Raw genomic sequence first — 16,186 nt, forward strand, 5'->3', positions numbered from 1 at the left:
TGTTGTTTAGTATAAGTCGCACCATTTACACTTGACAAAGTTAGTAGGCAATTAACATACTTCATACAGGATTTGTGACTTAGTGCCATGAGTACTATAAGTAATTCATACAATTCATCAACAAACGCCAGGTCATTTGATCATGTATAAATCTCAAACTATATATATCAAGCATAAAGGTTAGTCTAGTATGTTAAACAAACTCCGACTCTTGTTGCATTATTTTATGCGTCGGACATCATTCAAGTAATAAACTCGGACCTCACATAAGTATTTAAACTCGGACCTTCATAACATTCCTGAAACTCGGACCATGAGGGGTTCTAAAGTTTAAAGTCGGACATGTATCCTTATTAATAACCTCGGACTTAATTTCATTTAGATAACTTCGGACATGGATTGAATCATTAAACTCGTTCATGAGGAGGTTAATGAAATTCGGACAAGGGTTGTGATTAAACTCGGTCTCCCTTTGTTTTGTTTTAAAAGTTGGATTTTATTATACAATTCATTTGTTTCTCTAGCACCAATGGACCAAAGCCATGTCCAATGATTTTCGGTCAACAACCGCCCACCCCCACAAATCACAAATCATATGTTTATTTATTTGGCTTCACTCTATGCAAATAAAGTCATTTATCAAAGAGTTATAAAGTGCCGACAATTTGTTTACCCACAAGATGCTCATTGGACCAAAAATTCCATCATGCCAATAATAGCCATCACCTACTCAACTCTTATGTAGCCTAAATCAAGTAATATAAAGGAACAAATTATCAATATTAAAATAGTCAACTATGGCCGACAAGGGTGGTTTGTTTTCAAACTGCCATTTGACCGAACACCAGCCTAATGCATTTCTATAGGACCGAGGTATTGGATCTGACACAATTGGCTTAGTCTATTACTATCAGATCGGAGCATATGTTCAGGCACACATCGACACCAAACAACCCACATACTAACATGATTCCTAGTTATTCATCAGCAATAAATCACCATACCACTACTTGTTTAAATCTGTCGGTTAGTCATTATAGGGTGTTTATTAATCTTCTATTATCATGCATGTCATATTTCACCACTAACAGATAATAATATTCCTTCACACAATTCAATATAGTACATATCACTCATTGCAATAAAGTGTTAAATTAATTAATACTATTCCTGCACTAACCGTCAAAATGAACTGAAGAGAGTTTGGAGAAAGAGTGGGGTCTGTCGTTGACTCCAAGAACGATGAGGGGGGTCTCGAGGTCCACTGCCGCCACACTCAAGAGAAAACTAGGGTTTTTGTTGTGATATGTAATTTTGTAAATTGCTTTACGATCCTGAGTTATCATTTTATTTAAGCCAAGTGTGGGCCGGTTATCATAGAATTTGGGCCAAGGTTTTAGTGAGGTCACACAAGGAATGTAATGGGCTCGTTTAGTTCTTGTCCATGATATGCATTACAGTGGCTCGTTTTAGTTAAATGATCGAAATCGAATCAGTAATACGCAAAACAAACATATAGATATAAAAACACACGCTAACAGTTGCGGGGTTTCGAGTAATGCTAACCTTAAATATTCGGGTTGTCACAGTTTGTCAGGGAACAAAAATGCAAGCTTTTGTTTTGGCTAAAAACGCATCTGGATATCAACATCTTTTGGAAGAAAAGCGTTGTTTGACGATTAGAAATCCTTCATTGGGTGAGAATCGTCAGAAGGTCAAGTACGCTAACGGTGGTTTGAATATTAACCTTAATAACAACACCGTTGTTGAGGAATGCCACGAGGCTATTGGTTCTGAATGGGGTTTTGATTTTACTCCGTTTGATTCAGTTGTGGAGGATCCAACAGTTGACAACAAGTTTTTTAAAAGTCCAATTGGTATGATATACAATTAAAACTATATAACTAAACATAACACATTTTTTATTTTGTTGACACTATTTAATTTTTATCCACAGATGTAATTGGTTTTGTGGTCAAAAGTTTTCCCTTCGAGGTAGACACGGAAACTAATAATGGACAAAACCAGAAGAAAGTCACATTTATGCTTGAAGACTTGAAGTATTTATTTATTTTTTCTTCACTTTTATTCTTTAATATATTTTTTTTATATTATGTATTCTGAACTGCTACTTTGTTTGTATTGATTTCAATAATGTTCAGCAATAAGCAGATCTTTGTGACACTTTGGGACGGTTATGCGGATCAAATAATGGAGTATGAGAGCAGCAATCGAGGTGAAAAAAATGTCGTCGTAATCATTCAGTTTGGGAAATACAGATTCTGGGGAGGTATCATATTACTTCAAATATATTGTTTTTTTTCTTTATGGTTACATTTTGAATAATTGTTTACATTAATTAAAATAAATGTATACATCTGTTCAGGGCATTTGTCTGTTTCAAATTTGTATATTGTCACCGAGTCTCAATTAACAGTGATATTGATGAGGTTGCTGAGTTTAAACAAAGGTTCACTATCCTAATAAGTTTTTTTTAAATTTCCTATGCATTTCTGTGAATCTAAATTATTAAATTTTATTTTTTTTACTAGATTTATCGAGAAACTTTCTCCCGAAATGTCTTCCAGTTATTCTGGCCTAAGTTCTTCTGTTGTCAAGTCTGTCACTGAAGAGTTCCTTTCTGGCCTCACTTTTTTTCCCATTGGGTCGTTAAGCTCAATAGATACGGTAACACGGATAACAGATAGTTTTTATATGTTTTACACTATCCATTTTTGTCTACTTTATATATATCTTAAACACAGACGAGGTTTGTTGTCATTGTTGGCACTATCAAGAGTTTTGCATCGAACAATGAGTGGTTTTACAACGCGTGCACAAACTGCAACAAAAAGGTTTCAACCGTTACTGTTGTTAAAGAAAAGCAGGATGGTACTGATGGTTTTGAAGAGGTTACTGTCTTGGAATGCAAGACTGATATTTGTAATACAAGGACCGTTTCATCAATTCCACGGTAAATATTATCCATGTTAAGTTTTGTTTGTCAAAATAAGTAAATCTCATTTATATTTGTTTGCAGAATTAGGCTTTATATACGTGTCCAAGATTGCACTGGTATTGTGAGTCTAACATTGTTTGAGCGTGAGGTGACAAAGCTTTTGAAGGTTAATGCTAATCAGCTTTTAGACAACAACATTGAAGTATGTAGTAAATAATTCATTTTATCATAATTGTGTTTATTTTAAAAATATTAATTATATTTTATTTTTCAACAGTTAGCAAACGAAGGAAGCTTTCCAAAGGAGCTAAATTCATTACTCAATATGAAGTTTGCCTTCAAGATTGCTGTTTCTTCTTTTAACATCAGCAAGAAGTCTGATGGATACTCAGTCTCCAAGATGACTGATAACCCGGTTGTTTTGTCCGAGCTTGATAAACATTTTGACACTATTCAGGTAAATTTATTCCAATTCACCTTTATACTATTATTACAATTTTCCAACAATGTTTAACTACTAATTAATATCATATATGTTTTTAACTTAAAAAAATTTAAAAAATCAGCCTATTGATGAGGAAGCCGTCAATGTCGAACCATCCGATTCAAATCGTAATGATGATTTGCCTGTTAAGGTTTAGTATCCTTTACCTTATCTATGATTCAACTTTAACTCATTATATGTTAAATGTATGTTTATAACTCATACCTATTTATTTATTTTATTTTACTAGGAATCTATATCCCAAACGGGAGACGATGTAACCCCTTGCTCAAATGTGTTTAAAGTTGGCTTTACAACATCGTTTGATCAGAAGGATGCTGACTTTGATACGAGCAGCGAGCGTGACTTGAAGCGCAATTTGGATACCGTGGATGATGTATCTTCGCAGTCTTCGTCGAAGTCGCGTAAAGATGGTGGTGTGGATGCAGTTCTTCTAATTCCAAAGAAAGAAAAGTAGTCACCTATAATTCGAACATTTGATATCATCGGCTGTTTTTTCTTAAGTATTTGGCTATTTTTGTTTATTTTGACAATGGTTTTAACTGTGTGGTTGATTTTTATGAACATTATTGTCTTATTGTTTAGTTGTTTGTTTTGAATATCAATTGTTATTTTGCTAATTTATTTTTCTAATCCTACTTTTTGTTTCTTATACATATGACATCATTATTCTTTTTGGTAACTAACATTTTAATAATATATCGTTTGAGTATTGATATTTTTATTTAAAATATAAGAGCTAATATCATTTTGTGTAACATAACTCATTTTAAGAACGTATGATTTAATATTTACGTATGTATTAATCAGTATTTAGAAAAAATTAGACAGTAATAAGATAACAACTTTTTACGTTATTTAAATAATAAAAAAATAATCCGTTCTTTAAATAATGAATCTTACTTAAAATTTAGTACCCAATATGATAATTCGTTAATATGGCACACTTAGATATCAATATTTTTTTATTATATAAAATTTTAATATTATTTGTTATTTTATGTAAATAAAACGTAAAATTTAATTATTGGTTGATATTTGAATTCAATTTAATTATACATGTAATGTAATGTATTTAAGGAATGTAGTTAATACATTATCAATTTTTTAATATACAGTTACCATAAATTATTTCTAAATATATATATACTAGCCTAAGATCCCGCGAGTTTCGCGGGTGGCTTAACACAAACATATAATATCTATTGGCATTGAAGCTCATGTAGATCATCACTTTTGTTCTAGGTCTTTCCAAACTTAGGCTTCACGTCTAAGGGTTCAAGCAGGTCCCAAACAGACAATACATGACCCTAACCGGTACAAACCCAAAACCGAACAGAGTGATCACTTCCCTCTCCAAAAACCTCTTACATACCAGCGAACCTTTAATAGATCAACGAAAGGTCATGGTTTTCATCTTTGGATTGACATAAGGTTTATATAAACTTCGATATCTAAATTCTTATTTAAATTCATATTAGTTCATATAAAACTTTACTTACATATGTGTAAACCCAAACATGTCTTTTTAAGAAACAAATTAGAGCAATTTTTAGTGTATCAGTAAACAACACAAACAGTACAATGATTTCTAAGTTCAACTCTTACCAGCAAGAAGTAGCTTCATCCAATCACTTGTTCGACGCGGATGTAACATGTATCTTGTATATATTTATACGGGTGCTCCTACAATTAAAATAATGAAAGCATAAACTAACATAAAAGCATTATATATATAAATTTATCATGATATTAAAATTACCGATGTCCCACAGATATCCAACCGTGATAACCGATATCTCAAATATCGGTCCTTAACCGATATCCGATATTTTGCTGCATTAACTACTTAGACGATCACACCCTGCACCAAATACCCTTCCTTATAATATATAAATGATTTCAGCTAGGGATTTAGAATGTATACTTTGTTTAGAAATGAGTAAGGTATTAATTTGGTTTACATAACAATTTAACTAATAAGGTGTTCTTTAAATGAATTAAAAGTTGTAATTTTGAAGTGGGTATTTTATTATCCAATCGGTCACAAAGAATAGCAAGATACCTTTTTAAAAAGCAAAAAAATGGTCAAACCAAATGAAGTAGCGGACCGTCTACACCCTATTGATTATCCAATCGGTCACAAAGAATAGCAAGATACCTTTTTGAAGAGGGTATTTTATTATACATACAGACCGTCTACACCCAATTGATTATTATCCATCTCCACTACAAATAACACACATGTATGTCAACATGAAACATAACAAAATCAATTATTATAGGCTTAATATCACTTGGTTAAACAAATTATAGTGTAAAAACTCATTAAGGCCAAAATTTATTAAACTTACATGGCTACAACTCAAGCCAAATTCCTTGATTTTATGGTTTATGTTGACCTGCAAGATATGGCCGCCCCAAGCTCACGGAGTTTGGCCTCCAGCTTTTCTTTCACATATGCAGGAACTTTGTCTCCTAGTCCATTTATTTGTTTCTCTGTTTGGTTTTGCGTGTCAATGGCGTCTCTTTTTTCCTTCTCTTCTTTTGCGAACTTGTCAGCTTCATTAACCATTTCTTTCTACCTATTACACATCCAAATAGCCATATATCCCATGTCTGGTTCTTGGTACAACGCAGATCTAAACATCACCTGTGCAAACAATAGTCAATACTTGACCAAACACCCCAAGAAGATAGTTGTCTCATACCTACCACCCTAATGACGGATCAACAAATGAATGCTCAGGTTGCTCCAAAAGATGAATTAACAAATGAATATTCAGTTTATGAATCTATGTCGTCAAATAAGCTAATGACTACCGGAAGAAACAAAGCTAGTAACAACAATAACACATGAAACCCTTGATAAACCTAAACTAACAAAATTCACTATATATCTAGAGCACAGTTGCTGACTTCGGGTCATGGATCAGATGTCAGATCAGATAAACCAGCCAGCATTGGGAACCAATAAAGCTTAGTAATATCGACAGTTGCATCTGCATTGTCATCAATGGGCTTCACGCTGCCACCAGGCACAAGGCCCTGAAAGATAAAAAAAAATTGATTAACTTTTGGAGAAAGCGTGTTTTGTGGGGTCAACCCAACCAGACTCATTTTGACACACAACAAATATAGCCATTAGAAAAAAAAACAAACCTTTGCAAGTCGGTCCTCGCAAATGCGAAGAAGGGCAATTGCGTTTAAGCTGACGCGGTGAGAAGTTTTATTGTTAGCAAAACCAATTAGACAATTAACACAGTCCATAAAACAGTCACCAACAACTTGATCAAAGTGTTCCAATATAACTGCAACTTCGATTGATGTTGATAAGTCGAAACCATTTATCTTTAAAAGAAAATAAAGACATTAATGTTAATAATCAGTAAAAATGTAAAATACCATGTTCTACATTCTCAAAAGCACTTTCAACAATTGGTTCTAAGTCATCGTCTGCAGCAGCTTTGAAAATCACGTAAAACACTTCGCTAACCAGATTTTAATGCTTCCAACTTTTGGTTTGATCATCTATATTCAAAACCATCAGATATCACTTTTAAAATCCAATTCTATGGCTATTAATTATCTAGTTGTGAGTAGTCAAAATCAGGTAATCATTTTAAAAAGGCACATAAAAAGGGTGACTCACCTGAATAGAAAACCCGAATGTCGGACTTGAGAAGGGAGGCAAATAAAGGAGTCAGTCACTCACTCGCCGATTCTTCCATGTTCGCCATGTCATACGCTAAAACTATGTTATGAAATAAAAAAAAACTTTAGTTATCAAACTTAGAATAATTGACTTGTATATGAACTTGGGTTCATGTGATACCTACTACTCAGGGTCCATTCGTTGACATTCACAAGGTGAGCATTGAGAGCGGTTGGACCCCCTTTCAGTTCAAGAATTTAGTTCTTCATCCTCCACACAAACATCTATTTTGCTTCTGGATTTGGCTGCCAAGTGAAAACAATCATCAGGGACAAAATAATTGTGACCCATATCATGAAAGGTTGCAAGATGAGCAGGTTGGGGTATAACGGGGTAAAAATTGGTAATTTAGCCTGGGACGGGTTGGCTAAAACACTCCAATTCTATTAAAAGGCACATCAGATGACGAAGATGCCAGTATTCTACAGTAAAGGCAATATGAAGCTAATTGTGATCAAAACCCTGACATTATTTCTATTCATAAACAAAAACCCTAACTGGATTTAAACATATCACGAAACAGTTGTATCCTCGCAACATTTTAAGAAAATAAACCCTAGTTCCATGAAACACATTGTCATATTGTCAATACATGGTAATCACATCAATAATAACGATTTTGTAAACAAAATCCAAGATATCAACATGTACATTACGTGTAATTTATCGATTTAAATCCATTCAGTAAGTACATGGGTATGAATATACCTAATTAGATAGAATCATCTGTGATCATGAACTTCCGTTTACAAATTGCTCATGTTCGAAGAGATAATTGACTGCAGCAGTATCAACCTGACATTCCTTAACCTATCAAAATATTAGGTATATATTCATTCAAATATGAAGAAAATAAAATTAACATGAAAATTAATTAGAACTCAAAAGGGATGTTGGATATAGGAAAAAATAAAAAAAAGAGGTTAACTACATAATGATATGTTCATTTTCTTGTGAGATCCTGGCAATACATGTTACACTCTTGTCATTCAGAAGACACACATCTATTAGACAGATAATTGCACCATTACTTGATCAGTGTATATGAAGCATCGTAAAATCGGACCTTAATCATTATTGTATCCGTTTAACAGATAACTCTTTCAATCACACCCTCTTTTCTATATGCACTAACACCCTATCCCACTAATGAATTCAAATTCTCCAAAACAATTGCAAACACCGTATCCAACAATCAAGAAACTAAAATATATCAATTAACAAAATTAACAGATATATGTAGATCTATATAGACTTTAAGACCAAAATCAGTTAATCAGTCATAAAAAAGTATGTAGATCTATATACACTTTAAGACCAAAATTAAAATCACAAACATTCTGAACAGGTCATGTAATATCAAGCAGCCTGCTTTTAATTTGACGAACACGCTCCAGATTGAGAGTACTAACCTTTGTAGTCAACTTATCCAGAGCTTAATAATGTGCTTCTTCCTCTAATGTCCTTACCTAGTTCATTACTTCATTGATGATATATAAATTTGGCCAAATTTAATTAAGAAAGTGATGTGCATATAAAGCTTACCTCTTTACACAAGGAACTGCAGGCTGTCTCTAGGTAGGCCTTGAGTGCAATAAACTCGAATTGAAGAAGTTTAAGTGCATCAAGATAAGGTATCCCATCTTACCAGCTGCTTGTGAATGCTCTAACTTCGTGTATTGCTACACCATCCTCTTGTTTGTTACAAAACCATTTTAACATGCCAGATACAACCAAGGGCTTGACACTCGTATCTTTAACAACTGCATGAAGGTCAACTTGAGGCTTCGGTTTAAAGTACCCAACTAAACCGTTACAGTCAACAATAGTCCCTTTTTCATTTTTGCGTTAGCATTCAAATTAGCTTATACTAAGACTGCAAAGTCTTAACCAACGAAATAGTAATCAACAAACAGAAACCAAAAAAGAATAGTTAACCAGATGAGAAAAAAGTGAAACGGATCAAAGTAACAATCGTCAAACCCAATAACCAAATTGCTTAAATCCCTTAGTCAACGTATGACCCGCGTACCATAACTCACTTAGGTGTAGGGTTTTGCAGATTGGTGTGTAGTAAGCTAGTAAGAGGTATCATACGCTACTTATAGACACTTTTTGGTTATCATAACTCATTCCTTTTTTACCCATTCGTCGTTTGAGGCTCAATTCACCAACAACTCACCCCCACTACTTTCATTTTTACTCGATAGTTTTATTCAAAAAATTGGATTTCTATTGTATAAATAAGTGTTCGAACTCATATATAACATTATAAAAGTATTTTAAGAAATTCACCAAAAAATAAATTTTAGTAGATCACATGGTTCGACCGGTTACCCAACCCACTCATCTTACTGCCTATAGTTATTATATGGATATTGTCATCAGCATTGAGAAAGGGAAATGAAATCTACATTAAAGATTGCCTTTTAACTATACAAAGTTTTTTTGAGGCCCAAATGTTCAAACCAAGTCTATGTGACAGTTTTACTCTATATTATATTTAAAGAAAGACACACATTAACTAATGTGTAGCATAGTTGTGTGTTATAACATGTCCATTAAAAAGCGAATAAGTGTTGTCAATGTGACAGACCTGTATGAGGAACACAATTTTAGAGGTAAGACTTGTACCGCTGAGCTAAGCCGAACATGCCAAATGTACTGCCAGTGTGAAGCATCACCACTTTGGCTCCCTCTTTTCTTTCCTGTTGACTTGCTAACTCCTATCCTGCTAAAGCATATATTTGATCCACTAAACACTTGTTTCTTAAGCAATTTATTGGCATGCTTTTTTTACCCTTCCAACACATTCTCAAATCTGGATTTTGAGTAACCAAAAACACATTATTTGTGAAGTAAAAGAGAACAATAGAAAGGTTCCATCTTGGTATGATATAACCATGTCATGTCACAACTTTGTCTCATATAATGGCACTGCAACTTTCCCATCGTGTCTCGTTCAGTCTATTAACAAAGTGATATATGAATTCGGTTAAATCACAGTCAAAGTCAACTCTCAAAGTCAACAGAGTTAAAAATATTACCATCAATGTCAGCTGCCTTAGGTTAGACTCAACCTAACCCTTCCAAACACGAAAATCATCAGTATTTGTAGTAACTATATCAATTTGCAAACCAAAAGACTACCTAATCATCACAGAGATTTAGAATGTTCTTCACTCATCTTCATATTTTTTTTTGGATTGGACTAATTAGATGGAATTAGGTGCAGCTTCTAATGTGATTCACAATATATGTTATTTAGAGCATAATTCTTTCAAAACCCTTACTAAGCCGCACCAAATCAGTCAAAACCCATTCTGACCCAAACCCATATTAACCCGAACCAAAATAACCCTTTTGACATGTTGTGGCCCTACATACCACCCGACCCACCCGTTTTGCCACCTCTAATGTAACATAAAGAGATTAACATCAATCGAATTTATGAATCTTTCACCCAGTTAACACAAATGCAGAACTAAAATTCTATTAGGATACCAAATTTGATACTTTAAAAGATCTTCATAAATAGCTAGCTGGCGCAAAAGAGCTTGGAGTACTGCAAGGAGTCACAGGTTGAAACATAAGGTTATTTATTTGAAAAAAAAACGCAAATAAAAATAAGGGATTCGTTCAATCATTTCCTTTCTAATAAGAACCGGGACCTAAAAAAATTCAAATTAAATATCACCTTCATTTAATCACTTAAGTTTAAGCACTAATTAACCACCCTATTAAACAAAAACAAAAAAACAAATTGAGTAAATGTTACCTCCATTCTATCGAAAGCAATCAGAACATATAAAAGCCATAAACTAATAAGTATAATTCAATCCGATGCAAAAAGGAAATGAAACAATGTCTATACATTTACACATGTACCATCTGCCTAATGAGTATCTCTTAAGTTGTCGGTTTTGAACTCGAATTGAACATCCAAAAACATGATCTTGTATATGAAACACTTTTCACAGAATACACCATAACCTTGAATGTGGAACAATTTTCACATAATATACAATGGTTCATCAACTTCCTTTTTCCTCCAATTCAAGCACAATGTGAAAGAAATTCTTTCATCTCTGAACCTGAACCTGGTAGTTTTACATATTCTCAGAATTTTGTACATTAGATTCATTTTGTAGATTCGTATTTTACATTAAATCCGAACCGTGTAGTTTTATATTATTCGAACTATAACCTTGGAAAAAATAAGTCAAAATACATTAAATCAACCAGGTTTCTTATTTAAGAATGAAAATCGGAGGATGTGTGAAGAATAGATACACCCCCGCATCTTTATGAGAAATTTAGAATATCATAAGAACCCCACAATCAAGAATGAAAATTGAAATTGTTTCAAAACCCTAAAATAGAAATTTATTAAGTGCGACTGTTTCAAAACCCTAGAATACGAACTTATATGAACCATAAGAGCATTAACATACATTATATAACCCTACAAAAAGTAACTTGGGTTGCGTCTCTAGAATGAAAAGTTGTGACTTTTAAAAAATCACACATAACCCTACAAAAACAACTTGGGTTGCCTCTCTAAAATGAAAAGTTGTGACTTTAAAAAAACCACACATATACCCCTTTGCTTAATTATTATTATTATTATATATATAACATTACAAAAAGTAACCTGAGTTGGGTCTCTAGAATGAAAAGTTGTGACTTTTAAAAAACCACACAAACATACCCCTTTGCTTAATTATTATTCTTATATAAACGAATAGAATGAAAAGTTGCGACTTTTAAAAAAACCACACATACATACCCCTTTGCTTAATTATTATTATTATTATTATTATTATTATTATTATTATTATTATTATTATTATTATTATTATTATTATTATTATTATTATTATTATATATACATACAAAAAGTAAATTAAGACACAATGGTTTGGATGAAGCGTTACCACACTACTTTTATATATCACACCCATCTCAAAAAATCACAACTTTTAAATATATCACACCCTTTAAAAAGTCACAATTCTTTTAACTATTTTTAAATTTATCACACACCTTACAAAAAAGTCACACCTCTTCAAACTATATTTAAATATATATCCATTTTGAGTTATAATCTTTGTTTAAGCATTGGGTCCGTTAGAAAAGTTATTGAAAAAAACATAAGGGGTGTGATAAAGCAAGTGATGTACAAAATAATTGTGGTTTGTGTGATGAAACGGTGTAACAAATAAGGCGGTGTACCAAATAAGGCCCAAAACGGTGTGTCGTTCCTATGAATTCAAAAGGTCCAAAATCATTTTTACAATGCATTGTTACACGTGTACATCTAAATTCACTACATATATTAACCGTTAAAGAGTCAAATTTTGTGTTTGTTTTTTCTAGATATAAACAATACTGACAAACCCATTTTATTGGAATTCTATATATATCATCTTCGCTATTTATATATTCAATCCGGTTTCATTTCGTAAACGTAACTTCAATGTACAGAAGCATTTCTTTGCTTTTATTTAACTTTTGTTATTTTTTTATCTTTGAAAAAAAACATAAAATGAGTGCTATTACAGGTATTACTTATCCCATTTCATTAATCTTCATTAAATTCGTCGTGGCATGGATGTATGTTGATGAAATTGAATGAAACAAAATTTGAATTTTTCATTTCGTAAAATTGTTTTCGATCGATAGGGAAAAGGCTTTATAAACATGTATGTATGGATAATCATGTAAGTTTTATAAAATATATATTAATAATTATATCGTTTTTTTCACAAACTTTCCTGATAAAATGATTTAGTGTGGTAATGTAGGCTAGGGATAAAAATATGAAAAAGAATTGTTTCGCTAAAGCTATAGAATTCTTTCATCTCTCACATGGTGATACTAAAGACTTTCATCATCAGAATCCCGCTGCAACGCGCGGGTAATGTCAACTCGTTACAATGTAATCATCAAGGGATTATAGATTAACATACCTGATGTTGCTTGATTCCTTTAGATTCAGAGGTAGGGTTTTGGTAAAGAGATGGAGAAAGACGGTAACAGGCGGGATCTTTGTTCCGATAGATGAGACAGGAAAAGCAATGTACCTATTGAAATCGATTGAAAAACCAAATTACTCGTACCGATACCAAACAAATGTACAGTTAGGGTTTATGATATTAACAATCATCCCCAAAATTGGGAAAATCGGTTTTTAAAAAAGCAAATATGTGTAATCTATGTGGACAATACAAAAAAACAAAGATTTACATATACAATCGTATGATGAATGAGGTAAGAACATGGATTTAACAGAAAATATACCCATCCATGAAGAAAAAGTCCCAGCAAAACACGACTGATGAGAAAACTTGGAAGACTAATCGCCAAAGGATAATAACGGGACAGATTTAGATCATTTGGTTTGCAAAAATACATACAACCACCACGTTCTCTACAATAATCCGATTGTTAATAATCCAATCGTTAGGGTTTCAGACCTCATATCTCAGATGATAATTTAGTGTAGGAAATGAGAGGATTGACTGAGAGGTTTATCAACAATCAAGAAACTAAAATATAGAATTACATCTAGGGTTTTATTTGAAGCAGGAGATAGAAAGGAAAGTGTGCGGTGAGAGAGGATTTTAATTCAATACCGACAATGGAGAAAGAGCGTAGTCAATAAGCAATTACATCTTGTTTTGCCGCTCAAACCAAATCAATAAGCAATATTACATTGCCACGTGGCAATCAACAGCCTAAGTAGATGCCAAGTGGCCTAAATTTATTTTGCTTTATTAGAAGTAGTAGATTAATTAAAATAAAATATATATTGTTTATACTATTATTTTTATATACATATTTTACCAAGGAATTACCACAATTACTTAGTTGATTTCAACTGACCCTCTTCATTGTATGGTTAAAAAATACATGGTAACACTATATTAACCCTTAGTGGAACATAAAAGGTTGTTGTGGTAATTTATGTTTAAATCCAATTTATTTTTGTCAGAAATCAAACTATAGGGGATGTATATGTAACATTTCATTATGGCGGTTCTAAAGAAGGACATTGTCCTTACCATACTCTACCATCAAATCATCCTTCTTATCATTCTTATCATCCCAAGGAGAAAGCAAATCGGCGACCGGAACTTATCATCGGATTATCGCCTGAATCATCCTTCTTTTAGGTTTCCGGCAACCGAAACTAGGGCTTCGAATCTTCACTTAAAGGTAACAACATTTATGTTCCTGTGATCAGTCATAAACTTTACATTTAATCGTTTATATCTTTGATTTTATACCACTACATTGATGTACTTCTAAAGTTAACCATTAATATTGTTGTTTTTTGTAAGATTGAGTCTTTAATTGTTTGAAAAATAGTGTTGTAGTTTAGTTTTGTTATGCTATGTTCAAAAGGTGTTTATATACCGATCCTAAATCTTTCATAAACGTTTGTTGATGAATCTGTATTTAATAATTTACTTAAAATTTGATAGATACTGGTATTAAAACTTTAAATTGCTGATGCATTAAATTTATTTATAATATTGTATGTATATTCATATAAAATTTTAATTTGTTAAGCATATAACTTTGGGTTTTTCATTATTTTAGTCGTCATTTTTTGTAGTCCAATCAGTGGTATGTATATATTGTTTTTTTGTTGTATACTGTATATATTAGTGTTTGGTAAAGTACTAGAATTTGAAAATAATTTATTGTTGCAGGTTTCAAAATGTATACTTCATTTGTAAAGTATCTTCTAAACCCATCCTTATTGAGTATAGTAAGTATTCTTTATGTAATCTATAATTCCGCTTTTAGAGTAATATAATTTATAATTTTGTTCTTTGAAACTTATAATACTAAATATAGTTAATATTAATATTAATATATATACAGGATGTACCTATCAGCTTTGTTACTCAATTCTACGGAGAGGATTGGGCCGATAGGAAGATGCGTATATATCACTCAAGTGGGAAAATTTGGGTCGTAATGTTGAAACGATTAAAACGTATGCTAGTCTTAACTGACGGCTGGGAAACAGTTGTTTCAGATCTCAAACTTCAGAAGGATTGTCTCCTGACATTTCGTCCCATGAACCATTTTGGTCTCTATCTTTCATCTTTTGTTAATGGCGTCTGTGAGCAATCTTATTTCACGATTAATCGTCATCTAAGATTGGGTTTTACGGTACGTAATCTCATTTAATTTTCCTTAAACTTTATATTTAACATGTATTTCACTTTTTATAATCTACCGTACATAGTCAACATTCAATTTGTTATGTTTCATATTATGTAGATCATTGAAGATTCATTTGTTCAACAATGTTTTGGAGACGATGTAATGGCTGGCTCATATGAAGTTAATTATAAGGGTTCTCCGTGGACGGTGTCAACAAGTAAGGTTAATTCAAACTATGTATTTTCACAAGGTTGGACTCAACTTTGCAACGATCTTGGCGTTCAGGAAGATGATTTATTGGTTTTTGAAAAACTTAATGATGTTATGTTTGATTTAACGGTGTATCGAGACGAGGTTGAGATAAGGTTGAGCAAGAAGGTTGAATCTGATGATGATGATGATGATGTAATTCAGATCTCTAGGGCCGATTACGATAAAGCGCTTTTTAAGGTTCGAATCTATTAGGTATTATACTTTGTATCCATTTTTATTCTTCTTTTAATCTTTTTTTTAATATGATTTATTCAGGACATAGAGGTAGATGATAACCAGCCCACATCTGTTAAAAGTCCATCAGCAACAGTCCCGTCAAGTACACCGAAGAAGGTTCATGTTAAAGAGACGTTGAAAGTAGGTGATGGTTTACATTTCACGACAAGACAAGATGTAAGTTTACAGACTCTATTATATTGTTATATTAATTTATTTTGACATTTGCCTATTATAACTCAATTTTTTTAATTCAACCTACAATTAACCCATACGAACATTAGTACTGATAATAAACCAATGGTTTTTTTGTTTGTTTGTTTGTACAAACACA

At 32.4% G+C, this 16,186-nt stretch overlaps 1 protein-coding gene and 1 long non-coding RNA gene across 45 annotated transcripts; one reads left to right on the plus strand and one right to left on the minus strand.

Annotated features, from left to right (window-relative positions):
* The first annotated feature begins 1,606 nt into the window (after positions 1-1,606).
* Positions 1,607-3,600, plus strand: LOC118487533 (replication protein A 70 kDa DNA-binding subunit B-like). Its single transcript, XM_035984469.1, has 9 exons — positions 1,607-1,877; positions 1,958-2,060; positions 2,163-2,290; positions 2,387-2,450; positions 2,553-2,688; positions 2,766-2,974; positions 3,041-3,161; positions 3,237-3,416; positions 3,526-3,600. The coding sequence occupies exons 1-9, from the start codon at positions 1,607-1,609 to the stop codon at positions 3,598-3,600; spliced, it is 1,287 nt and encodes a 428-aa protein (XP_035840362.1).
* Positions 3,601-5,218: 1,618 nt separating this feature from the next.
* Positions 5,219-13,835, minus strand: LOC110912612. 44 transcript variants are annotated; one of them, XR_004880810.1, is made up of 14 exons: positions 13,483-13,833; positions 13,152-13,265; positions 10,696-11,279; positions 10,227-10,265; positions 10,082-10,146; positions 9,776-10,000; positions 8,725-8,942; positions 8,592-8,648; positions 7,888-7,989; positions 7,300-7,424; positions 7,117-7,218; positions 6,870-6,995; positions 6,627-6,775; positions 6,215-6,512 (listed from the first exon to the last, which is right to left on the minus strand). It is a non-coding gene; the product is annotated as an uncharacterized LOC110912612 (long non-coding RNA). The 44 variants fall into 44 exon arrangements; XR_004880813.1 differs by having other exon boundaries at positions 9,814-10,000; positions 10,684-11,279; XR_004880809.1 differs by having other exon boundaries at positions 10,684-11,279.
* Between the last annotated feature and the right edge of the window lie 2,351 nt (positions 13,836-16,186).

The sequence above is a fragment of the Helianthus annuus genome, chromosome 15 (assembly GCF_002127325.2).
Source record: "Helianthus annuus cultivar XRQ/B chromosome 15, HanXRQr2.0-SUNRISE, whole genome shotgun sequence".
Lineage (NCBI taxonomy): Eukaryota > Viridiplantae > Streptophyta > Magnoliopsida > Asterales > Asteraceae > Helianthus > Helianthus annuus.